We start from the raw sequence: 27,438 nt of genomic DNA, 5'->3' as shown, positions 1-27,438 counted from the left end.
TTTTCTTTTTCTTTTTCCTTTTATTATTGAAGAACTGACTGGCTACAGTCAACCCTGTCATGGAGTGACTTTCCCACCAGTGTTTTGTCTTCCTGTTAATTCAACAGAGGATACAAAGGGGAGATTTAAACTTCCTTACATTTGAAGGAGTGGAGAATGAATAGATTTAGAAAGCAAAAAAGGGGAATAGAAAAGGAGAATGGTTATGATGGGGAATGACAGCAGCGGGTTTCAGTAGAGACAGGGAGAAGTTGGAACTAGTGGGAGGAGAAAGTGAAGGGAAATTTAAACAGGTTGAAATAATTCATATGTTTAGCACGCAGTTTTTGGAGCGGATGCTATCTGCTGCTCATCTCGCACAACTTGGCAGATGCGCTCAGACCTCCAGTTTGCTTGCCGACCGCTTAAAAAAAAACCTCAGTACGGTCGGGCGCAGCACCCGACAAGCCAAGGCCTCCAGGCCCCAGGGCGGGCGGTCTTGCAGGCCGCCTGGTGACCAGCCCGCGCGGGCCCCAACGGCCGCCGCCGCCGCCCGCGCGGGCCCCAACGGCCGCCGCCGCCGCCGCCACGCGCGCCCGGCCTCTGACCCGCGCGGGCTGCCCCTGATTAGCCCGCTCCCGCCGGAGCAGGGGGCGCGACACAACTGGGGAGCCAATCAGGAGCCGGGGCTGCCCCGCTCTCCCCTCCCCTCCCCGTCGGCGAAGCGGCCGCTGGCGGTGGGGGCTGCCGGGGTGCCGGGGGCGGCGGGGCGGCGCGGCGGGCACCGGGCGCGGGCAGAGCTGCGGGCACGAGCGACTCCGGTGTCGCCGCCGCCGCCGCCACCACTGCCTTCGGGCGGATCTGCGCTTGTGCGGGAGCTTTTTTTTTTTTTTTTTTTTTCCCCCTTCCCTCTCCTCTCCTTCTTCATCGTTTTACTTTTGCAGCCCGGAGCAGGGACATTATGCCGAAGAGAAAGGTAACGCGCCCCTCGGCTTGTGTTTGGTTCTTTTTCGTGCCTTCCTGCTGATTTTTTTTTTTTGGGGGGGGGGGTTGTCGCTGGGAATGAGTAGCTTTTGTTAAAAAAAAAAAAAATCTATCTATCTAATATGTGTGCATATACATCTATTTATATGTTTCGAAATGTGGAGCTGGTGTTGCTTTTCAAACCGGGGCCGTTGGTGTTTTATTTTGGAGCCTGCGGATTGCTCCCGACTCTCGGGTATTTATGCTGCCTGTTGCAAATCCCGGCCACCCCTCCGCGCCGATCCCCGTGCCATTATCGCTTCCCCCCCTTCCCTTTCCCTCCTGTTTACTTTCCTCGCGCCCCGCGGGGAGCTGTCGCCCCCGTCCCGGGGGGGGGTAAAGGGGGGGGGGCGACACGAAGTCGCTATCACAACTCCGCCTCCCGCCCGCCCGCCCGCCACCGGGGAGAAATATTGCAGCAGCTGCAGCTTCGCCCCTGGCCCCCCGCGGGAGGAGTTTCCTGCTCGCAAACTCCTGCTCGCCGCCGGCGCCCGAGCGGCTGTGGGGAGAGGCGGGGAGGGGGCGCCTGCCTCCCCCCCCCCCCCCCGCGGCGTGCCCCGGTGATGGCTCCAAGGTAAAAGGAGGAGGGGAGAGAAAAGCCATGTTTAAAACAAACTACACCCTTCTCCTCGCCTCCTGTGACAGACCCGTATGTACCAACTCCGGTGTCAATCAGGACAGGAGCCTGCACAGGCCGGGCCCCCCTGCCGCCCGCCGGGATCCGCTTACGCGCCGCGGCCGAGTTCATAACGGCCACGGCGGGGCCGGCCGGCAGCCCGCCCGCCGCCGCCACAGCCCCCGCGGCGGCGAGGCGCCTCCTGAGGGAGCGCGCTCGGCTCTCGCCGCCCTTCGCCGGCCCCCGCTTGACTGCTGGCCCCCGTGGCGCATGTCCCCCCCCCCGCTCCCCGCGTTGGGGGGGGGGGCCTGAGGAGGCCCTGTCGCCCGGGGGGCCGCCGCGGCCCGCGCCTGCTCTTCCGGCACCTTGGGCCGGGGCCGGGGCCGCCGCCGCCTCGGGAAGCGGCCGGAGGCAGCTGAGCCGCCGCCGCCGCCAACCGGTCGGGAGACGGAGAGAAAAACTTAGGCTGGGCGGCAGCCCTTTAGTGCCCACGTTCGTGGGTTTAGTGTGCTGTTGGTCCTTTATTTTTTTTAAATATTTTTTTTTTATTTCTTTCTTTGCTGCTTGAGCCCGCACACTTGGCTGGGCAGTGCTCTGGCCTCAGGGAGCACTGGCGGTATTTGCACGTCGAGTACGGACGGCGGTGGCTGCCCCCTGCGAGGTGCGGGGCGAGGGATTTTGGAGGTGGCTATGGAAAGTGGCCACCCAGCTCCCCAAGGGTCTGAGGCCCTGTTGGAAAATCCATGTCGGGAACTTCCTTCCTTCCTTCTGCAGTTACTAATTGAGTGTAATGAGAAACTTGACACTAATATGCGCCGTTAAAAAAATAGATGCAGTCTTTTAATATTAACTAGGTCAACCAAGGCAAAGCAATTTATTTTATTGGAGACTTCCCAAATGTCACCTATGATCTCCTAATACATCATGCCTGGACTGGGGCTGAAGTCTTCTGTTCTAGTGAAGTTACCAGTGGATAATGAGTTCCAGGCAGCTAGGCTTTCATTTCCCATCCTTTCCTGGTTCTTTATGGGTGGTATCAAAATGTAAAGCATGCTACTGAATTACCTCATTCAAAGTAATATCCAAACTAACCTGATTCTGGTTGTGAAAGTGGATACAGCCTCGGGGTTGACTGCATTTATTGGGGTAACTTGGCTTGAAGTTAGTGAATGTTGAGCAGTTTTTCCCCTTGGTGTTCTGCCGTTGCACCCTCATATAGGCCTCACATGCTTCTGCTCTTTCAGTGTGGTTGCTTGTCATGAGGAAAAAGTTGAAAATTAGCCTTGTGTCTACAGGACACTTTGTAGTTTACCTTTAAGGTTACTTTCGAAACCTTGCAGACTTCCTACCCTATTTCCTTTACCCTTTAGTGTTCTTAGGCTGTCCTTCCTAAAACAAGGTAGAGCTATAGTAACTCTTGTGATTTTTTCGTGTCTGTTGTTTCTCTTAATAAACGTTTCATTTTAGCTTTGAGCAATAAGTACGTGAAAATGCCTTCTCTTTTGAAGGCCATCAGATCAAAGCAATCTGATGGTATGTGATCAAAGCAATGAAGATGACTTATTCAGTAAATTTTAATTCATTTAGTGTAGTATGGCTAAACCTAGTTAAACTTTAAGATTATATAAAAGCTATTGGTTTTGGAAAGTACTGATTCTAGGAAAACCATACAACTGATGGGTTCACTTTATGAGAAAAATGGAATGGCTGTAGCTATTCTATAATAGTCAGTTTTATTCCAGAGTAGCATCCACAGAGTGAGTTAGTGATACAGTAATAGCTGAATAATTACAGCACTCAGTTTCCATGTGGAAACGAAACAATTTCATCTAGCTAGTAGTGGGTTCTTCTATTAACACAAAATTTCTGACTTCTAAAAAGGCCATTAACACCAGTGATTTTATTAGGAAATAAACCTCAAAAACCAAAGCATTTTCACAATTATGGGGTAGGTAAATAAGTAAATAATAATTTTGCAGATACGGCCTGTAAACTGTATATAAGAATCCATCTTTTCCTGTTTCTGTGTACGTCTTAGTTATCTAAACTAGCTGATCCTTTGTGTTTGCTTTTCTTTCTGTCTTAAGTTTATGCAGGGAAGAACAAATTTAGGTCAGTAGCTGACTTCATTATGAATGAGATGGTCTTACCATACTGGTGTTTCATTAGTCGCTGGTCAAGGTTAATGGGGGGGGGGGGGGAGGCAAGAATCTGCTGTGTGTTGAGATGGTGTCAAATACTGCACTAAAATAAAAAGAGGTTGAACTCTGGACTCTTTCTCTCAGACTTCTGCATGCTTTGTCTGTTGTAATAACATGTTGTGGTGTGAACATGGCCTTTCACAAGAAGAGTGGCATGCCAGCGTGGGATAGACTAGAATATCTGTTGTGGTATTGATAGTGAACGCCTTAAGTGGATTGGGGTGTTTCAGTAGTGGTGTTTTTTTTTTTTTTTTTTTTTTGCCTATCTAGCTGCAATTAAACTCTTGGGTCATATTCGAAAACTCCTTGACCTTGAAACAGCCCCAATAAAAATGTCTCTGTGTCACCAATAAAGAATCATCCTTTGCCAGATGACAAGGACAATCGTGATATGGTCACACACATGCACGTGCATGCCCATGCCCGTATAAGCTTTAATGTGATCATCATCAAGATAAACAGTTCTTGCAGCTCTGAACAGTGTGTGCACCATCACTGGAAGATATTAGAAGGTCAAGTGGTGACTTGTCCAGTGTTGAACAGGGAGCCTGTGAGTTAGTTGAGGTTACGCTGCAGAATGATGCAAATCATTCTTTGATCTGACTGTGAGCAACAAGGCCTGCACCTCACCTGTTGTTTTGAAAATACTTGGAGTTGAATCAGATGTGAGGACTGGTTGATGCTTCTTTTTTTTTTTTAATAACATATTTGACTATTGCTGTTGTGTTTCAGAGCAGAAAAGAATCATGATTAGTTAGCCACTTTGGACTGTTTGCCTGCTTTTTTGTAGGCAGGAATGTTAGCTTCCGCAGTAGAGTTGCTGCTGCGAAAATGTCGTAGAGGTAACATCTGTGGCAGGTTCCTGTTCCATTATACAAACTCACTTTCTGTAAAGTGAGAGAGAATAGCAAAGTAGATTTACTATATAAAAACAAAACTTCTGAATATTTGGCTTTGAATAAATCCTTTAGTAGAAGTTAGCAGGTGCTGTAATTCAGCCCTGTTCTATCATAATACATTTAATGACGTGATCATGTAATAGTTTTTCGTGGGACTCTTCCGCATTATTTGTCTTGCCAACTGAGTATCTAATCAGTGTATTTTCTAATACTTACGGTTAAACATGTAGCCTGACATATCTCTAACTTTTCATCATCCAAAACTTGCACTAACTTAGAGCGGTTAAATTCCACCTAGTGGTTTTTTTTTTTTTTTCCTGGACCTAAACTCAGTTCTCTTTGTGAAATGCTTCATGTTTGAGTCAGCCTTTCCAAAGCATCATGAACGTTCAGAGGAATGTTGTGCTTGTTCCACTGATAGTGAAGTGGGGCACAGAGATAAACGGCCAAGTTGTTGGAAAGGTCCATTCAGCTTGGATTCTCAGTTTAAGATATCTGACTTGATTCCCTTCCACTCCCCCTGCCCCCATTAGCACCTCCCACGTTCAGGGTGGTGCGGTTGTTGTTACTTCTGCAAAATTGTTGTCTTTTCTCACAGTACACGCTCCGAAACTGAGGAACTTGCATTTAAACAGCCACTTACTAAGTGCAACATGTATGCAATCAAACACCAATTAACTAAGGTCCTGCAGATCACAGTACTATCTTCTGTAGCTCTGAATGATCCAGCTGTCACTGTTTCATCCCTAGAATGATACGTAGATCTGCGAGACTGTGGTCATAGTGCAGCAGTATGAGACACAGTCAGTTCTGCGCAGCCCAAACTCCTAACGCTTTTCATGTTTTAATCGGCCTGTGTCAATTTAACATAATAGTATCAATGTGGTGTTTTTTTCCCCCAAACGCATCTTCATTTTGAAACTATTAGACAGGGAAAGCTTCATTATATAGAGCTACCTGTGGAGGGTTTTTTTTTGTTGTTTTTTGTTTTTTTCCTTTTTTGCTCTTGCCCTTGCACCCTGCCATTCAGGGTCATCCATGGGGTTGGAAGCTCTTGGGGCTATAGTAGAGGCACTTGGCAGTTTATCCCAGAGTGTAGCTAATGGGGCATCCTCTGTTAGCACCGAGATGTAGAGATGGAAGAATTCTGTATTCTGCTTCGTGCTCTGCAGATGGTTATATCTTAGAGAGAAAGGAGGGGCAGTAGTAAATTGTTATGCTCGTGCCCCCTTACTCTTCCTATTCTCTCCCTGTTTTCTCTCCAAACTTTTAAGCTCCTTCTTTCCCTCCAGCATTTCAAGCTGGTTGCTTCCTCCTTGCCCTCTGTGTAACATGAGGGCACGGGCAGAAGTCAGAGCTCTAAAAAGGTAGTTTCTCTTCCCGTTTTTCTTTCTAGATCAATGGCAGACTGTTCAGTAGCTAATGGAAAAAGGCTAGGCAACAGCAGAAGATGACCTTATTTGGATCTGTGTTACAGAGGTACCCCTGATTTTGACAAACTCCTATCTGTGTGCCAGTAGCAGTCTTCAGGTGGGCTTCCGCTTTGGGCATCCTTTGCAGAGAAAGGCAAAATGTTTGCTGTGCAGTCAAAGGTGCATGCACACTCAACCAGGGTAAAGAGAATGGAGGTTTCATCTTAAAAAGTTGTAAGGTCTTCTAGTATAAGGGGAAAAGGTGTTATTTTGTCACTTTTAATTTTAGCAATTGTTGCATGTGTACTAAATCTGTAATCATTGAGAATTTCAAAGGTTGACATATTTAAAGCAACTGAAAATTGCTTACTAAACGTACTCCAAGTGCCTATTGACATGTGATAAACATGACCAGACAAACCTAAAGGATCTACATCTTGCAATTAAAAATTGGGTGGAAAAAGAAAACTCAGAACTCTTTGAGTACGGTACACTTGGATATATTGCAGTGTAACAGCGTTGAGTGACATTGAAGAAAAAAGACGCATGAGTAATACTGCTATGCCTCATTGCAATGTGGTGTTGCAGGGCTATTAAATAGATGCAGCATATATTTGTCCACATTTTATATTAAAGGTATGCTTTAAAATAGCTCTTGAAGAGCTAATTACATCATTTTAGCTATGACTTTTTTTTTTTTTTAGAGTTATGGAGGTTATAAGCTCATCAGCCAAGATTTTATAGACCTAAAGTGTTTCTGATCATTTTACATAATTCTGTAAAAATCTGACCTGCTTAGTAATAATTGGTTATATACATAAATTATATATGCATATATACATATATTTTCTTCTTAGATCACACTGAAATACAGTTGGAATTAATGAATGGGCAACCTAAGGTATACTTTCATTGTTAGTTTTTCACCAAATTATCAATCAGAAGTCATTCATAATGATTGTTTGTGCATTACAGTGTGATATCTGATGAAATGTAGCCAGCAATGCAATCTGGTTTACAAATGATCATCTCCTAGTTCAAAAACAACAAGGTACAGGTAATCTTTTAACATACAGGGATTTTAGGAGAGTACCTCCTCTTAGTGAAGATCAAAAATAAGTCTTGATAGCGGCTTAACAAGCCAAAGGGGCTAATGTTTGGTATTCTAGGATATCACTCTTGTTAAGTTTCACAAACAAAAAAGTCCAGCGTGCGTAAATGGAATGTAACTGGTATACGCTATGTGATTTAAGGCAGCTTTTCTTCAATCTTACTTGAAAAACTTTGCTTCCTCTTCTCTGCTTTTTTTTATAGCAAAAGTGTAGCTGTGTATAGGCTTGCTATGTTCTAAGGTGTATGCTTGTTGTTTTCAAATAAGTTGTATGAAGTTAAGTTTTACTTAAAATGATTGTAGCAGCATCTTTTGTGTAGAGTGCAGGTAAACCAGATAACAGCACCTCTTGGAAACTAATGTAGAATCATAATGGCTACCATCAACTTTCTCTCTTTAACTGTAGATGGCTAGCATAGTGGTTTATCTTATGGGTCTGTAGCTAAAAAAGATGTTTTCAGGTGCTGGACCTAGATTTCAAGCCATTATCCTCTTAAAGCTCACTGACTCAACAGGCTTAAACACCCTTTTGGATTTTTTTTATCCTGGATCATTTTACTCATCCTATTCAGAAATGCCACATAGTGGCACAGCTAAAAGGTGATGATAACATGTTAGACGGAAGTAGGGCTGGGAATAAGCAGCTGGGGATATGCAGAAGTAGGATCCTCTCGTACCAATTTTACTGACAGTGAAGTTCACAGTGTGGAACTTTACTACTAGGACTATAGTCCAATAAATATTTTAAGCTGGCATATACAGGCTAAAAGAAGCAATTCTAGCAACTTGCTCCTGTCCTTACTCTTGATGCAATTTGTGGGGTGTCCTATGTGTTTGTGATAGTTTTCTGTCAGACCAGTCCAGTTTCCCATACATCTGCACAAAGAGTCAGGCCGGCTTAAGGGCCCACATGATTAGCTGGGGAAAGGTAGAACGGCTTCTAAGCAGCAGCCGTGATAACTTCTGCCCCCCAGGCATTCATCAAAGAAAGGCTGAGAAGGTGGCCATTTGATAATCCCTGAAAGTCTCTGAGTGCACAGAGGAGTACTCTTCAATTCATTAGGTGACGCTCATCAAAATGACAAAGTACTCAAACTCTGTCCTTGCACAGTTATGAAAAAAAAAAGTATTGGGCTTGTTTGATTGGTCACTTCCAGAGACACCAAAAGAAAAAAAATTCATTTTTCAATCAGTTGCTCCTATGACTTGGTGTTAACAGATCCTGTCTTCCTGTGGTAAAGAGTGGTGTTCGTGGTAACAACGAAAGCTGCAAATACAACACGTAATGTTTCCATAGAATTTTGTGATCTGTCTGGATGAAAGATTGCACATGTTCCCATCCCAGCTTTGCTAGGACTGTTCAGGTATGTTCAGTCTGGATTCCTGCCTTCCCACTTAGCTGTCTGCAGTGTCCTAATGCTACTTGAGTTCGTGATGGCAGAGGGCGCTTCCATGCGTCGAAAGCGAGTGACTGACAGAATTATTACTGCTAGTTCCTCTCAAGCAGAGTTGAGGAGAGGCATCAGTGCTTTGTAGCAGGAAAGCATCCTTTCTTCCGGATACCACATGCATCCTCATGGAATCATTGTTGTTTTATGTGCATTTGAAACTGCATTTTAGGTTGTCCACAAGGTTCTCCATTCTGTCTGCCCCCACAGAGCAATACTTCTGTTAACCCCTGTTAGAATTATTACTGGGGCATGAGAGGTCAGTGTACATTGGGCATTGTACCAAATGTGCCTTTAGTACCTGCCTCTTACTTAGGGAGCTGTTGTCATTATCTCGGAGATTTGATGTTCCGTAGCACCAATTAGTTGTAACAACAAAAACAGTTCTTTTCTATTGTAGCAAATTATTGTGTTTTTTGTCACAGTTATGTGTTGTGGAGGGGGAGGAGCTATACATCTCTTCTCAGCCGTTCAGGATACTTTTCTTTGTCAGAGGTGGCTATTTTCAGAAATCAGTTTTGTTGTTGAAAACAATCGTCTAAAATTAATCTCTCTTTTTAAGCAGATAAAATAGGTTTTTTTTCTTGCTCTTTTCGGAAGTACTTTGTGCTGATGTTGCTTTGCACATCTGATCAGTTCTATTTAGATACTGATCTAGGAGCCTAGTCTTTAAAATTTTTAAAGCTCTGGCTCTGCATATATGCTTGCATGAGTATCGGTTTAGTCTCCCTTGCAGAATTGGCACCCACCTTTGAAAGCGTTAGGCCACAGAAATAATATGACTTGTACTTGAATTTCATCATATCTTTTGAACCTGCTTTTTTATTTTATGGAGACAGTAAAATGATAAAGCAAATATTGAGAGAAGATTTTACTGATTGCCTAGCTGAGTTCTCAAGTTCGGAGCTCAGGGAAACCTGAATGATTTCAGTTGTACTGTGTGCTCGCTACTCCCATGACTGGTCTATGTTTTTCAAAATCCATCTAATTACTTCCGTGTCTAAATAGGGAATTGTCTGTCTAATTCTGAATTACAATATTGATTTTAAAAGATAGTGCAAATCTGAGCAGCGATCTCTAGAAACTGTTCTTACTTCTTCACTCAGTTATAGGTAGCAAATACTGTTATATTCCAAAAAAAGGACTGCAAGAGAAACTTGGAAGGTCTTTCCTCTATTTTCTTAAGTCACTTGGCCCAAAGTTGCACAGCTCTCCCAGGTAAATGGGGTGAAAATAAAAGCGAAAACAACTTTGAGACTTTTAAAATATCCCATCAAATATAAATGTGGTTTAAATTATATTGCTGAACCACTGAGCTGTTTTCAGTGGGAATAGCAAAACCTTAGTCCACAACGAAGGAATTTAGTTTCCTCTTTTGGAGAAACGTTTATTCTGACTGATTTTAGACACGTAGAAATATATCAGACCTAACTTCATTTCTGTCTCTCCTTTCTTGCCTGGAAGGACACAAAGGTCACAGGAGTTACATGTTAAGAATTACTGAATTTAATAAAATAACTGAGTTGATTTGTGTTCTGAACCTACCGATTTTTACCGATAACCAGGCTGTTTATATTCTTGTTTCCTTACATATTCTTTGAAAATGCAATGCATGTTAACCACTCACTCTGTTTGGCTTGAAAGTCTAAGCAGGAATGGAGACTTGGATCAGGAACCTTATTTTTCCTGATTTCTTCCCCCCCGCCCCAGTTGCATATTAATACCAGGGGGTAGTAATGGTGATCTTTAAATTTTTAAGTACAGTTTGTCTTTTCAGAACTTCATGATCTTGATGTTCTCCCACTAAAGGATTAGAAAATTAAATAACTTCTGCTCTTAATAGATAAAGGATGAAAGGACTTAAATTTAAAAAAAAAAGACCTCTTGTATAATATTTGATTGCAATTCTACTTAACAGAAAAGATTAAAATGTTATATAGACTTAAAAATACATACATATATATATATATATATATTTTTTTTTTTTTTGTGTAATGGGGAGTATCTGTTTGATTTAATACAGGTAACCAAGTATCTTTTCCTGAATACCCAATTATATCTATCTGGAGCAGGAGGGAGTTAGTACGTAATGCAAGTTTCAAAGCTTTTAAATGCATCTTAAAAAGCCTTAGGAAAGTGCAGCTTCCAACCTCTCTCTTTACATAAAAAGTTTTGAGGTAGTATATATGTGTGTGTGTGTGTCTGTGTGTATACACACATACAAACAGAGCATAAATTATATAAAAATAAATACATATAACATCAGTTTCATAGATATGTATGTGTATATTAATAAGGCATAAATTATATAAGGATGTGTATATCATATCTCTCTCCGTATAAAAGCATATGTCCCTAAAGTCGTACATAGTGGAACCCTCTAAATAAAAATTGCTGGAAGACTATACTGTAGAACTCGGATGCAGGGAAGACAAAACGATGGGAAATAGTTTGGGTATTAAGAAAAAAATTAACCAGATTTGCTTTGTACTTCGTAAATGGTTCTAGTGGAATTACTTGTTTCTGACATTAGTGGCATGCATCATTTTTTCAGGATCAGGCTCTTTGTAGAAAAGAAGAAATGAAGGAATATGCTAGGAAGACTACTCGGCTCCATAAAGCGTTTCATAGAGAGAATTAAATCATTTGTGAACTTTATTCAGATTGGTTTGGCAGTGAGCACTGCTGTATCATCTGAAAACAGATCAAAAAATTAGCTATAAAAAAAGGTTAATGATAAGATGTTGGAGGATCTAGTGGCTAGAAGGGTGTCACAGGAGTTGGTTGATGTTAAATTAACTAACATACAGTTTCCTCATCAATCTAAAACAAGAAGTAAGCAGCATTTTAATTACATCTGTGACCTGGCACAAAATTCGGAGCCGTTGTGAAGACGGACAGAATTAGAAGAGCTAGCATGTGTGGGGAAGCAATGCATCGAATTAAATTCAGTGTAATGCAACTCTATTGGCTTTTAACTGACTTCTGTTCACCACAAACTTGATTTAAGATTTAGCACGTAGAAGCTGTCTGAAATGCAGTAGATAAAGGGAAGTGATGGTAGGGGAAAAATTTAGCAAAACAGTTTGGTAAATTCTGAAAAAGACTTAGAACTTCAGATGTCTTTTTCTTTTCTGACCACTGTGGTTTGGTTGCAAACTTTTATCATATTTTGGTTGGAGAGGAAAGATGCTGGAGGACTGACCTTCATTACATCATGGAAATTGCAGCTAGAATTTCCTGAGCCAGGAAAGTATCTACAGGCAAGTCCCATTGCAGGCAGTGTATTGAAATGGGGCTGAACAAAACACTTTGCAAAGAAGGGAGGAAATGCTACAGAAGAATACTCATGTGCTAGTAAGGTTAAGGCTTTCTGCCTCCTCTTAATGTGGTAGTTATGAGGAGTTTGGAATCTACTTTTTTTGTGCTTCTCATGTGGGTATGAGAAGACTAATTTCTGGCCTCTCAGAGCTGAGGTGCTGAGTATCATCTAGTAATAAGGTCTTTCAAAGAATGAATGACCTGTTTCATTTTACCTGCAACCTTCTATACTGACTCTTACTTCTCACCTCCTTGTATTCTCATTCTTCACGCTTTTAATGCGCTGCTTCTGTTCATTTAAGTACAAACAAAATATTTATCCAGAAGCTGGTCCCTGTGTGTTCAAATATGCACTGTTGGATTTCTCAAATGGGGATCAGTAACTGTAGGTTAAGCTAGAGTTGTGTGCACTCATATTACATCCTGCTTTTTTAATTAGAAAAATTGAAGCTTTTTTCCTTGTGTGTTGCATCTCTGCCAGGTAGTCCAGCCTTGAGACAAATAAAGGAAACTTGCATGTATGTTCTATTAAATGTTTCCTTAAAACAGTTATCCAGTTTTTTGATTTCAGCTTAACAGTTCTTCTATGGTGTTGGTGCTGCAGGCCCCACAGTATTGTCCTGGTGTATAGAAACACCAGTTCTTATTTATACTTCATAACTGGTAAAATACGTAAACCTGTGCATATGAAAAAGATCAATTTTTAATATTCCTTTGGCTTTTGAATCCTCTCAAAACCATTTTTTAAAGTTGTGTCCCTTTTTAAAAAAAAAAAAAAAAAAGAAGTTGTATCCCTTAAAAATTTCTGATTGCTGATAGTGACAGGGAATCTTGCATACATCCAGGTTAATCTTGTGGTATAAAAGTTACGCAGGTCTGACAGATCTTACAGAGCTTAGCTGCTGCTTACTTTACAATCTTATTGCCAGTATGTAGTGCTGTTTGAGATATGACATGGTGCATAGTTGTCTGAACTTAAAAACCTACCATGAGTTTGACTATTGAAAGCACATTTATAGTTAACCAGTCAGCTCCTTTGATATGAGCTCTGTGTGCCTGTCTGATTGGGAACAAAAAATTGGTTACCTGTGTTCTTCTGTGTTTGTGTGTCTTGTTTCTTGCTGGCATCCATACGATGTCAGATACAGCAGGCCTAGAGAGGCTACTTTATAGTTGTAATACAAGTGTATGAGGGAATACGGGTATATGAAGGAATAAAGTTAAAGAGTCACTGGGGTGAGAGTACTGTCCTTCTCAGTGTTTCAGTGGGCTTTGATTTCCTCTGCACAAAACTTGCAGTGTGGACAGTCCTGTCCCTGGCTAGTTTATACCATAAGGCACAGTATCCAGAGTGCACTTTAATGTGACCAGAGTGTCATGTGAAGTACAGTGAGCCATAGTATTGCATCATGTGGAAAAACCCGCCAAGGGGATGTGTTACTTAGTAAGCTCAATTGCTTTGAAACCAGAGTTGCTTCAATCTTTCGTCACTAGGACGAAAGATGGAGGAAAGGGTTCCTATGGAAGAGTTGAGAACAAGGGCTTGAAGGTTTTGGTGGCTTCCACATAAGTCCTGTGACTTCCATATACTAGTGCAGAAAACCGTTGCCTGTGACACGCATGTGGAAATTTGTCTGATATCCTGGGGAAAAGGGAAAGCACTGCAAAAACTAGCACAAAGTTTCAGACCAGCCAGGATTCACCGGAATGTCTAAGCAGGACTGGTTGGAGGGGAGGGGAAGCTTCTCTTCCTCTTTCAACAGATAAACTGTAGCCATATTTCTGACATGCATGTTTTTTGGTGTCCCTAGCAGTGTAAGCAGTCCCAGGCGGCTTGCAACAGCCCCATGCCACTTTGTTCCTGGGGGTTGTGCTGGCTCAATTGTTTTTGCAGCTGTACAGTAAAATGATTTTGCTGGGGTGGCAGGAGAATATATTTATAATTTTTATTATAATATTTATAAGTTTGCTTAAGCAGCAAGCTATTTTTCAGCTAGATCAATTATCTCGTTCACGACATGACCTCCCACGCAGCTCTGCCAGCACGCTAGAGAGCCAAGGGCCTGGGAGAATGAACGCAGCCTCAAACTGCCTGCACTTGTAGTGACTGCAGAAAGGAGGGACTTGGTCCGAGATGGGAGTGAGAGCTTACATGAATCCCTTGCTGCTTTTACACACCTCTGAGGTTGTTAACATGTATGTCTCTCCATGGAGAAAATTCTTTAGCTCTTGGAATTCTTGTTGGATTTTCCAGCTTGAGAGGGAATTCTGGGCTAATTAGCAAACTTAATTGAAATATGTTATGTAATATGTTGTAATAGTGTGCAGTGGTTGAATTAAGAATATTTTAATACATTGTTAACTTTTTCTGCAGTTTGCTCTATGAGTGGTTTTTAAAATGTGTTGTCAAGCAATGATATTAACATCTTAAAAAAAAAAAAAAAAAAAAAAGGTTGTCCTGTGTACCAGACGCGTAAGAGACTTGTTTTTCATTATTGCTAAAAAAGAAGGGGTAAATTTCTGTGTGTTAACTATACAGTATTGCAGGATGAGAGTTTGCTGCTGGGCAGTTACTACAAACCTACTGGCATGTGATAGTAACATCTCATGATGATTTAGCCCTGTTTCAAAGCTCTACGGTTCCTGAAAGTGTAAAATACCCCAACTGTGGAATGTGAATCAGCTTCATTCATTTTATGCTGAGGTTTTTTACCCTGGCTGCCTAAGAAAATGAATCGTGCTGTCTTTCTGTCCCTACCTGTATAAACACTCATCCTCTTGGCTGTTTTCAGGAAGGGCTTACAAACGCTGCAAGATAACTTCCATGTAAATAGGTGCCCGCTAGAGGAAGGATGCTATTAGAGTTCCGTTTAAGAGTGTAGTGCAAGTTTACTAGACTTGAGAAAATTCTTATGGGAAAGACAGATACTATGAATTCCCGAACTAGGGGAAAGCTATACTTGGAGCTTGTACCACGTTGTGCGTTGAAGAGGGAAGCTGTAGGAAACAAGGCTTTGTTACTGCCAGTGATCATGGAACTACTTGTTTTTGTTTTGCTTGTGGCTTTTCATGCTCCCAGCATCACGCTGTCAAGCTATGGCAACTCTTCAGTAACCAAACTGAAAGGCTTTTAGGAATACAAACCTGAAACAATCCCACAGGAGGCTGGTGAGACTGAAGTACCTTAGGGAACAGTCAAGCTCCATTTTGGATGCCTATGTTGCTATTCTGAGTTGCTGTACTCTGCTCAGTGCTGCTCAACTTCCTGCTGTTTTCTAGCTGCCTGCTGTTTTCTAGCTACTTAAATGATCAGTCCTGGGCTTTTTTTAAACCAGCTACTTTTGTGGCCTGCTTCTTTTCTGTCAGGAGAACACATAGTCATAAAGCCATGTTTGATTTTCTGATGGGGGGGTTGAAGAGTATTTGTTTTTCTGTTGGAGCCCAATGACAGGAGAAGGCAGTGGGCAACTCCACTGCCAACTAGCCGATATTTTTCTCTGCTCCACGCTATAACTCAGAAATTCCAGTCAAAGCCTGGGGGAAAGTTTGGGGTAGGATTGAAATGGAACGAGCAAGGAAAAGATAACTCTTCTACTGCGCCTTTGAAGAATAAAACAACAACCAAATTACCTTCTCTCCTGTCTGTTAAATGACTCTTTAAAACACATGCCTTTTTGGTAGTTCTCCTCTAGTAGCTGCGGGTCACTGTTCTTTTCCGTGATTGTGTGCCCCTAGGTGGACATCCTGTTTTTTTCGAAATGTAAAGTAACAGATCTTGATTTGTAAACAAAGGACTCTGAACATAAGCTTGGTTTTTTTTTTCTTTTTTTTTTTTTTTTTTTAGCTGTGCTTGGGTTTAACTAGCCTTTCTTTGTACCTCTGGAAGATAAGAATTAGAATGGTCAGGTTGATACTTTGCTCTTGTGAAAGAAGATGTTTCCTTTACTGTACTGTCAGTCTTGATGTTTTACTGATTTGTACTCTTTTGATGGAGGAGATGTGATGAGGGAAAGATATTCTGAAAGCTTCCAACTGAATGAGCCTGAGGCACCAGAGGAATAAATGAGATAAGGAAATCATTCATTTCAGTAGTGCTGTGCTTTTTGGCTCATCTCATCATATCTAAATACTAGCAAAGTTCATGTTTGGGAAGAAAAGTGTTAAGTTTCTTGGGGATTTCTAAAGCCCTAGAAGAGCAAACCTCAAGTTTCCAGTTCTTACTGTTATGCTACCAAGTGCTGATTAGATGAAACTCCCATTGGAGCCTGCAGATGCTTTCAGTTAATTGGCTAGAAGGATCACTGAGGGATGCTGTGGGTTATGAACATATCTGGTGGTAATCGGTCTTTTGTTTTCTTGCTTGGAAAATCTAGAATGGCTTTGGTATGATGTTGCTTGTAGATACTAATGTGAATTTGCCAGACTACTTTAAGTTGCTCCAACATACAGAAAGAAGAATCTTCAGTGTCGTCTGTGTTTTGCTGTTGGCCAGATGCTTTCAAATCTATAATAAAAGCACTGACTTATTTTTTTTTCTTTTAGTCTCCAGAGGGTGCTGAAGGCAAGGATGCAGCAAAAGTAACTAAACAAGAGGCAAGTATATTCCCCCCCCCCTTTTTTATTCATTTTGGCATGTAATTATTTAATTGGATATCTGAAGTCTTGCAGATCAAAAGAGTATTCACTGGTCAGCCACTTCTAGTGAGGTGTTTTCAGTGAAAATAATGATAGTTTGTTTAAAACCAGAAGTAAGCCACGTTTGTAGCTTATTTGGCATAGTTTGATTTTTGTGCATTGAGGGTTTATAGGACTCACTGGTACACAAACCAAATTCCGGAAGCCATTTAGGGCTTTCAGAGAGGTACTCTGGTGGATCTTACAGCAACAGTTTAGCATGTTACTGCCTGGAACTGTGCTTTGCTTACCTTTTTCTCTAGCAGAGCTGGCAGAAGAGAGTAAATGCACACACCTCAGCCACCCTACTTCAAAACTATTCTTAGCTTATGTGACTGATGGAAGGGTGTTTTGAATTAAGCTACTAGATTAAGATACTAGATTCTGAACTGGAGCAGCTGGCATATGGGTGTGTTTCCTTTGTCCGTATTTGCATTAAGGCCACAGTTTACTTTTGGCAGAAAACGCAAGGCGAACAGCTGGTGGTACCTTGACCAGTGCAGTAAGGTTTGCTAGACTTTATCACAGCCCTTAATCTGAGTTTAAGAAAAAAGGTAAAGAAATATTGAGGATTCATTTTTTTAGACTGTCACCTTTTGTAGCTGACAAAGTTAATTCCTTGAAAAGATTGAGTGAATATTCAAACGGATTAACAATTAATTGCTCTTCTCATAAAGCTTTGGGCATATTTGAACAGGGAGACAAAGTCTAATGAAATTTTACATTTTCTGAATTGAGAAGCTGGTTGATGCTCAGTCAGGCAGAAGAAAATGTACAGTGGAATGTCAAAATACTTTAAAAAATAATAATTTTTACCAAAAAAAAAAAAAGACAAAACAGGCAAGTAAAAAAGCAGGTCTGAGAAGAATGGATTTTAGTATCTCAGTAGCTTCTTATGGAATTTCCTAGAAGACAGTATACCAGTTAGTTTCATAAGATATGAGAAGGCTGACTAAATCATAGCAAAATGTAATCTTTTTGCTCTAAATGATTTTTTTTCTCTGCCCAAGTTTAAATACTGTTTCTTCAAGAGACAGAAAAGTAAAGGTTCCTTACCCTGAATATTTGAGAGACCTGAATGCCAGCATAAGAAGAAACACTGAGAAGCTTGCAGAAATATCCCTTCTCTGGGGGTTTCGCTTTGAAGTACAAGAGCTCTTAAAGTAGTTTTCAGTCAAGATGAGGTAATAATGGCTATGGATGCTACAGAAAAAACATAGTATCAGTAGATACACCTGTAGCGCTCAGTAAGTGAAGATAATGCTGAAGGATTCGACTAGAAACTCTGGAAACTTTTGGAATAGGTGGAACTTAGGCAGAAAGGGTGGCTTTGAGTTGAACCAAAACAGACCCATGTGGATGACGCTTTTGAGTTTCATTCTGGAAAATTTTAAACCAAACATTTGATGGAGACTGGCAGGTTCTGAACAGCACATACAGTGTTCAGAATTTTTTTTCTGAACAAAAAAATTAAAGTCAGAATTCCCTGTCTTTAGAGGGAAAAAAACAAAAACAAAACAAAACCAGAAGCCACGGAAATTTGCATTTGCATGAGAAATGCATTGGGAGGGCATTGAAAGACTAAAAAGTTAAAACCAGAAATGCTTGCTTCCTGGAGCAACAAGTCAAAGGACCAAGAAAGGGATAATCAACTCTTGATGTAGTCCTCAATAGTATGCAGGAGCTAGTTGAAAAGGCAGTTATCAGAGAACCAACCTATAATTATGACCATAATATATTTGAATTCATAGTCCTTGCGGGAATGTAAGTCTAAATAAACTCTCCAATGGTAAAATGTGATGTCAGGAATGGGAATTTATTAAAAATGAGAGCCTGTTAAAAGGAGCAGCTAAAATATTTGACGATTTCAGGTGGCAGATGGGCTGTGTAATACACCATCCTAGAGGCCTGAAGAAATGTATACTGTGTTTCAAAGGCCTCTCAACCCCCCCCCCCCCAAAAAAAAAAAAAAAACAGAAAGGCTTAACACCAAAGTAAAGAAAATTTATTATTTTTAAAGGTATTTTTGTACAGACAGAAAATAATGAGGAAAGGAGCAAAACATCCAGTATGTGAAATGTGAAGCTGAAATACAATCCCTAGATGAAACTTCTGCCCTGCAGACTTCTTAGGGAGGTTTTCACAGTTGAGCCTTTTCTTACGAGTATGGAGTTTGGAGAACATTCTTGAATTGAGTGTGAGTAGAAGTGGTTTTAAAACAAACTGATAAAAAGAATGATAATAAATCTGAGAACTAGATGGTATTCACCCAACAGTCCCACTATGAAATTGCCAAACTATTAAAAACAGTATGCAATATACTGCTTGCATTGGCCTCAGTACCAGAGTAACTGAAGGCAATGAATATGCTCTCAGAACTTTAGATAAGAGATTCTGGAAAATAAAGACTGTAAGTCTAGCTTGCAAAAGTAGGTTTTTCTTTTTTTTCAAGTGTAGAATGAGTAGATATGGACAAATATATAACAGGAGAGTTGACAGATTTTTGCAGAGAGAAATCAGACTTTGCATATCTGAATTCTTTGTAGAAGTCAACAGGTAAGTGAATGATGTCGAACCAATTGATACATTGTACTTAGGTATCTAAAACACTTTTTGATGAGGCTCTCCAACCAAGTTCTTAAAGAAACTAACAAACCATAGATTAAAGAGAAGATCTTTAAGAATTGATAACAGATAAAGATAAGAGACTGGAAGAAATAGTTAGTTTCTCTAATAGAGGAGAATCATCAGTAGAGTGTTGGAGAGACTTGTGTTTGAGCTGGTGCTGCTGAGTGTATTCATTAAATGATCTAGAAGAGAAGATACTGGTGAAACTATAAAAGCATGCTGAAGTTTACAAAAAAATCAGGAGGGTAGTCAAAAGTGACAGAGACTGAGAAGGATGCGACATCACTGAATAACTAGGTGATAAAATATGAGTGGAAACTGAATGTGCAGAAATGCAAATTAATACACATGGGCAGGGGAAGACACAGTGATAGTCAAATCAGCTGTTAATCAGGAGAGAGACTGTGGAATCACTGTGGATAGTTCTTAGAAAATGTCCTGATAATTGAAAGGTGAATAGAATAGGGGAAAAATTACTGACTGTGAACAGAGAACAGGGTGGGAAACAGCACTGTATCACAACATAAATACATTGGGCACCCAGATGGGGACTATTAAATGGCTCTCCCATAATAAGGGCACTATGGAATTGAAAAGGTACAAAGGATAGTGGGATGAACGTAGGATGGAACATAGCAGCTTTTTAATGAAAAAGCAGATTTTATAGGTTTTTTTTTAATATTGGAGAGATGATAAAATCATTAGCGAAATAGAGAAAGGCAGTTAGGGAATGATTACTTGCTTTTACTTACGTAACTCAAGAACAAGAGGAATCCAGTGCAAGTAAGAGATAACAAGTTCAAAAGAAGTACAACAAGAGGGAGGAGGTGCTTCCCTTTAGGAGTGTTTTCTGTTTTGGTTTGATTTTTTTTGTTTCTTTTCCACACAACATATAATCCACTATGAAACTCATTGTCATAGGATATTGTGAAAACTGAAAGTGTAAATGGGTTCGCTTTCAAGCAAACGGACAAATTCATTGAAAAAATATCCATCTGAGGCTAGTAAACACATGATGTGGATATAATACCCAGGCTGGAAAGTGTGCAACTGTAGATTGTCAGAAGCTGGCACAGTAGGGAAGTGCTAAGTGTTTTTCTGTGTCTGCTGCATTTCATGCACTCTTTCCCTAAGCATTTGCTAGTGGACCAGTGTCAAACAGGTTACTGGGTGAGCTAGGTGTTTCTGGCTTTGTACAACTGTTTGGAGGTGGAAGGAGCTTTGGCTTGTTTCAAAAGTACTTGGAAACGTGACCTTTGTTCACTTAGCTGTAGTTCCATCCTCATAATTGGATAAGACAACATACATACAAACCCTGAATGAGAATTAAAATTATTTACCTTCAGGGATTTTTAAAGCACTGGGGGAGTTATGCCGAATTTCTTAGGCAGTGCAAATCTTACATGAAATCAACTATGCAGTAAGAAGAGTGCTGGGGAGGGGATTACAATTTGCATCAAAGATGAGATATTATCCTGTAAAAAGGGGTGTTAAAACCTTGCAAGTTAGCACCCAAAGCTTCTGGGATAAAAACCTTCATTTAAGAGAACAGACTTGTAAAAGAAGATGCCTTGAGCTAGGAGTTCTTTGGTTACCAGACCAAGTTACATACTGTATTTAATTTTTTTTTTTTTTAATTAGTGTGAGGCCGCTTAACAAACAGTCGATATTCTAAATTGCCAAGAAAAGAGAGGTTTACTTTTTTTGTTGTTGTTGTTGTTAATGATCCATAAATATTTGATAGTTGAAAATATCTTTAGGTGTTCTTTGACATGACTTGTATTTTGCTGGACCCAAATATGAACTACTCCCTACTGCTTCCCCTAAAAATACTTATATGGCTCCAAAAAATACAACTAACTGTGTTCTTCAGATATTAACAACAGCTTTTCTCTATTGCAAGAGATATGTGGGGCCATGTTTGTTTTTTTTAGCCCACCTTAAATGCTGAATGCATAATTAAAAACATGGTTTTGTTTCACTTTTTAAGCTGTGTTGTGTTGGATATTTGTTGCAGTTAAGTTGTACTTTATTTTGATTAGAAATGTGATTCCAATTTTATGATGTAGACCAAATTTGAACTGTTTGATAACTGTGCTGTGTATGTGCATCATGGACTCATCTGCTTTAGTAAGTACAAAAATGCTGTGAACAAATTAATGAGTTTACAACTATTTCTGTACTTGCTCATCTTCACTAATCGATTTAAGAAAAAGAGCAAAGTGAAACAAAATGTAATTAGGAAGGCATGTTGAGGTAATGAAGAGAAGAGGTGGAGGAAAGGCAGAATATTGGACTTTCTTCTTTTCTTTTTATGATTGTCTTTAAATAAAAAAATCACTTTCCTTCTGGTCCTGTAGCTGTCTTTATACAAATGGAGTGTCAGATTCAGTTGTGGGGTGGGAGGGGCACTGTGGATCCTGAGTTTCATGCTTTGACATGTTAGCCCTCTGATCTCCTCCATGAAAGGATATTTCTTTTTATTATTTTAATTTTCTTTTTATCAGAAAATATCTTTACCTGCTATTAAAAATAACATCTGATAGATTAGCTATACATCATTTTAAGTATTTTGTTTGCTTTTGACTAAGAGTCACTGTGTCCTATGTACATGTAGTTAAACTTGCTGTATTGGTGAACCTTTCGTAGAGCAGCAAGGGACTCAGAAGTACTTGTAAAAGAGGTACTAAAATAGTATTTTACAACTACGAGCACTGATAGATTTGAGAGTGGATTTAGGCATTACAATTTGTGAACCGTTTTCATTACTGATTTCCACATCACTTTGTCCCTTTAAAATTGTGATGGTCCAAAATGAGGAGGCCCTGAGTTGTGTTTGGCAATAGATAGATATTTTAGGGTAGGGTATATTTTATTTACTTTGTCACCATGAAATGATTGATATTATCTGGGCTTAGGTAGGATTTGCTATAAGCCTGTAAATATGTCGTCTTTTTTTCTTTTTCTGTAGCCCACAAGACGATCAGCAAGATTGTCAGCTGTAAGTATGTGTAACACCTCTTTGTGTGTACTTTTCTAGGCACCTGCTTTCTCAGACCAAACAGGTTTGTTACATTTTGCTTGATTCTTTTTTTTTTTTCCTTGCCGAAGGGCATTTACAGTCATCTTTAGAGTTTTTTAATCTATTGGTTTCTGGAGGTTATTTTAATGAAAAGATGCGTTTCTGTGTTTCAGTGCAGCACTCTGTCTGGTTACACATAGTATTGACTTAGTACCTTTGCAGGTTGTGGAGATGTGGCTTATGTCTCTGTGAAAGAGTAAGAGCTATCCTTCAAGGGCTTGATTGATGCAGCTACTAGTATTTGGTTTTAGTTTCTCTTCTTTATTAGATTTGGACATGAGAACAAACAGATGCTAAATCTTTTATAGTATATTTGCTCAAAGTGTATGTGTGTAGACGTATAAAGCAAATAACCCTTCAGAAAGTGGAAGAGCCTTTCAAAGATGTAGCAATATGGAAAAAATGTGAGCACTTTCATATAGCAAAGGTCTCTATCTGACAGGCTTTTTTTTTTTTTTATAGTTCCTTCTCATCTCATGTTTGACTCTTAAAATGACCCCCAAATTACTTTGACTCCTAGATAAATGGGCTAGTAAAAATGGGTGCATGTACAGTGAGGAGGTGTGCTTGTGCATTGAGGGTTTTGGTCTTTTTTTTTTTTTTTTTTTGTGTGTGCATACTAATTAGTAGGAAGTAAGGGAAAGTGATGTGGGGTGGGTGGAAGCTGTTGTGTTGAGGCTGGTGGCTGGCTACTGGTAATATATTTAATATATCATGTAACGAAAAATGTTTTATAGAAACCTGCTCCACCAAAACCTGAACCTAAACCAAGGAAAACCACTAAGGTAAATATTCTTCTTTTGACCTGCCATCCCTATAACCAGACTATAATTTCTCTTTGCATTGCAAACAATTCAGTTCACGTAGAGTATTTCTGATGCATCAGCTCTCTCCCCGCTTCACCCCTAACCATGAAAAAGGACAAAAAAAAAAAAAAGACAAATTGGACCAGTCTTCTGCTCTACCCCTTCGTGGCCTCATTACTGGCCAAACAAAATGCCTTGCCTGTTGGATATGCAGACTATCTTAGTTTGTAGTGAATACCTAGTTTAGGAAGAATCTTCCCCTTTCCCACACCTTTCTTGAAATTTACAGGTTTGCTTGAGTTAGCTCAACCTGGGACTTAGCAAATAGGATTTGAGATTATTCCATGCCATCCTGCTTGCTTGACTAGAGGGACGGTACTTCATTTAACAGTGAGAGGATCTTACCTGTTTTTGAAGTCTGGCCATTGCTGAGAATGCACAATTATAATTAAAGGTGAAATTAGATATTTGATGGTTTTGGTTTACTAGGCCAGTTACAGTCAAATTAAAATCTTATTAGTGTCTGAAATACCTTTTCAGGATTTCTGCATATAAATCACATACTTCAGAAAATGTAGATTTACTTCAGCCCAAGGGGAATGCTCAGTAAGAACAAATGCTTTATCAGAAAAAAACATACTGGAGGAAACTGAGTCTAGCCCTCTTCACGCATTTTTCAAGTCCTTGTTCTGGTATCTCAGTTGGGCAAGTATCAGGCTTCGAGGTTCACGTATGAACGTGTAAACTCTGTGACGTGGAACACTCTATTCAACAATGCAGTTGATAAAATTCAGCAAGATTTCATGAGTTATCTTTTTATGGCTAATTTAATTTGTGGAAACAGTGTAACAAACCTACTCCTCTCTTAAAAAGAGTAATAATAAGGAATGGAATGTGGTAGATCCTATAACTTTCAGTACAAGTAAAATGAGTTGGGTGTTACGGAGTCTAAGTTGCATGAGAGACATTTGAGGCTTATTTCAGGCATGTGGAATCTTCTATGACATAATTCTAAGTAACTCTTTAATACAATAATCCTCCCCCCCCCAATTCTACCTGGATTGCCTTTTAAGGAGTATATTAATCTTGATCTCCTAACAAAAATCAGAAAGTGTGCATGTACTGTGAACCTGCTAACGATCCCAAACCTGCGCTATCTTTGGTTGTTTATTTTTAGCGTTCAGAGCTTGCAAATTAGTTTTACTAAGTCAAATCCTGAACTTGCTCTTTCCTATGTGAAGAGTTAGGACTATACTCAAACCAACAATAAGCATCTCAGTTACACGCTGGAGTTCAGCTTTCACATTACACACCAAGAGTGCGAGGAGTAATTCAGACTGCCTTGTAGCTAGGGTTGACACCCCTGCCCCTCACCGCCGCCTCCTGCTCAGGGAAAGCTAGTTGTCAGAGGATTCAAAGGGAGATAGACCTTCGTATTCCCGGTCACAGCTATTGTTGCCATTTTGCCTGGCGAACTTTGAGCAAATGATTGCCTGGAACATCTCCACTACGTTAAATACCAACGTAAAATTTTCAGACAAGTGCAGTTTACATTTTTAACGTGTAAGACTTAAAATCCGTAACCTGTTGTTCTACTAATCAGTGAATACTTTTAGATCACAAACCTAAATACATCCATTTGTTGCAGCGATGTAAAAATACTAGACTTCAGCATGTGAGTTGTATTGTTTGTTTAAGGGCAACTCTCCAAATGAAATTGTAGATGGCATAATAGTTCCTTTTCATAAATTCTCTGCTTTCTGTTGCTGCAGATGGAATTGTATTAGTGCTTGCCTCCCTGATATGTTGGTTGTTTTTCATTGACGTGAAATGAACATCACAGATGTTATCAAGCGAAGAAAAGGACAGCTAACAAAAATGCTTAATTTTAAAAATCTAATTCAGTATTTCTTTTTAATCAAAAGTGTAGTGCTGCCACACAAGTAGTGTGTTCTTTGTACTGGGCTGAATAAGCTTTTTTACTGTAATTGTTTTTGTTCATATAGATACCTTGTTATATACCTCTGTTTTTAATCAGTTTATCAAAATAGTTTGAGGGTTATTTTTGTATCCTTGTAAATTGGCAGAAACAATGAAGAAGCACGCATCAGCATTTTCTGGAAATTTTGACAGTCTGTAAAACTTTTGCAGATTGAAATTTTCCAGGTAGTCTTAGGTGAATTTCTGTGCTAGTCCAGCACACGTCGCTTGCTAAGATTTGCATTTTAATTTATAAAGATGAAGGATGCTGGCTACTCATACAGGCTATGCCCATGTTTTTAATCTCCTGTCAGAAGGAACCTGGAACAAAGGCCAACAAAGGTGCTAAAGGGAAGAAGGATGAAAAGCAAGAAGCTGCAAAGGAAGGTACTACACCATCTGAAAATGGTGAAAATAAAGCTGAAGAGGTACTTTCCACACATACCTCCTGCTGATTGAATCAGTGTTTTTTTTTAATTATTCAGCCTTTCAGACATTGATAGCATGTTCATAATGTTTCTTTTTATTGCCCATAATGTTATTGCAGATTCGCATCTCTCGCTCAACTGTTAGTGTTTCAACATCCAGAGGTGCCCCACCCAGCACACTGTCAGTAAAAGGGCAGATTGAAACAGTGAAAGTTAAGGGTACGGTAGAGCATTCTGCATGTGTGCAGTGAATAGAAACAGATAGTAGTGTGGTGCTTTTCAGTATGAACAATGGAAGCTGACAGGTAAGGCTTGTATTGCTTTTGAAAAGCTGGGACCAATAACTTATGAAAATTGTGTGTATGTACCTGTTTTGTGTAAATGTAATATTGACATAGGTTTGAAACTGAGCTGTTACAAATAAAGAATCAAAGGAGTAAGGGTAGTATGGGTATTTGTATGCCTAATAGCAATTTACTATAGTAATTAAATTTTTTCTTTCCTCTTCACAGGCTCAGAAAACTGAAACTGTAGGTGACAAGAATGAATGAATGATCATGAAAATTTTGGGTTGATTTTATGTACCTCTCGGACAACTTTTAAAAGATATTTTTATCAAGTATTTTGTAAATGCTAATTTTTTTAGGACTATGATAGTTGACATATTAAACTGTATATGAACATTTCCCTTCTCATAACAGTGCTTTTAGAAATTCCCATTGTTGCCAAGTAATATAAATATCAAATTAATATTGCAAGGTATGTGTAAAATTGGATCAGCATTCCATACACTTGCTTTAAGAAATTAAGTCTTGTGCATATGGTGATGTTTTTACTGTGCGTATTTGAATTTTTCATGCAGTTTTTCTAGAGCAATAATCAGTGGTGCTTTTGTACTTAGGGTTTATGTGATTTTAATGAAACATGGATAGATGTGGCCACCTGCTGACTATTTTGGGTTCTTTTAATGGATTAAAATAAAAGGTCTCCTTGCCTGCAAAACTACAGCCTCCTAATGTTTTCTCTAAATCTGAGGAATGCCTTACTCATATTTTCAACTATTACAAGGAAAACTAAGTGATTTAGCAAATGTTGTGTTTTGCATGCAGTCTGTTTGCTTTGTTGCTGACCTCTGATTTAAAAAATACCACATAGGAGTAGCAGGTTGGGATTTTCAGTGGCCCACAAGTTAAGGCACTTATGAATAATTTCTTCAGATAATCTGTCACAGGGCGAGTAGAGTTGCCATAGTGTTATCAGAATATTGTGTCTACAGTGAGATATCAACACAGAATGAATGGCTTGATTGCTACAGATGTACAGTAATTATTACGAGCAGCTTTGTTTCTCCCCCACTCCCTTTTCATTAACTAGAGCAGACTTGGATCCTACTCTGTGGAAATGGTTGTTTCTATCTGAAGCCTCCAATTTATTATAAACTAGTAATTGCTGTTCTGCTTCAGCTGAGGACAGTTGTTAATATATTGAAATTGCTGTTAAACAGCACTATATATTTGGTACTCGGTAGAGATGGAACAATGAAAGTTATTTTTGAGGTGATTGTGGCAATATGGTGAATCAGCTAAGGATTTTTAGTATCTATGTTTCAAATCTCCAGCTCATTCTAAGCGCCTTTGATAATTTTTCTCCTCCTTACTCTTTTCTCTAGGGACCCTGGGTATTTCTATTGTTACTTCTGGGGTGGGAGGGATGAGAGAAAAGATGTTCCCTGTTCTTCAGTAGCATTGATTTGTATTGCTCAAGTGGTGGCCATTATGTCTGAGGATACTTTTGCTTGTTTAAGTCAATAAATAAATGACTGCTGCCTGA

General features: G+C 39.9%; 1 protein-coding gene across 2 annotated transcripts; it reads left to right on the top strand.

Moving 5' to 3' along the window:
* The first annotated feature begins 694 nt into the window (after positions 1–694).
* On the top strand, positions 695–27,438 carry HMGN3 (high mobility group nucleosomal binding domain 3). 2 transcript variants are annotated; one of them, XM_068937617.1, is made up of 7 exons: positions 710–955; positions 16,553–16,603; positions 22,284–22,313; positions 23,132–23,179; positions 25,495–25,608; positions 25,728–25,913; positions 26,121–27,438. In XM_068937617.1, the coding sequence occupies exons 1-6, from the start codon at positions 941–943 to the stop codon at positions 25,857–25,859; spliced, it is 390 nt and encodes a 129-aa protein (XP_068793718.1). In that variant the 5' UTR covers positions 710–940; the 3' UTR covers positions 25,860–25,913; positions 26,121–27,438. The 2 variants fall into 2 exon arrangements, with proteins under 2 accessions (XP_068793719.1, XP_068793718.1); XM_068937618.1 differs by lacking the exon at positions 25,728–25,913 and having other exon boundaries at positions 695–955.

The sequence above is a fragment of the Struthio camelus genome, chromosome 3 (assembly GCF_040807025.1).
Source record: "Struthio camelus isolate bStrCam1 chromosome 3, bStrCam1.hap1, whole genome shotgun sequence".
Lineage (NCBI taxonomy): Eukaryota > Metazoa > Chordata > Aves > Struthioniformes > Struthionidae > Struthio > Struthio camelus.
Note: the sequence above shows the minus strand (reverse complement) of the source record. Positions and strands in the feature narration are given on the sequence as shown.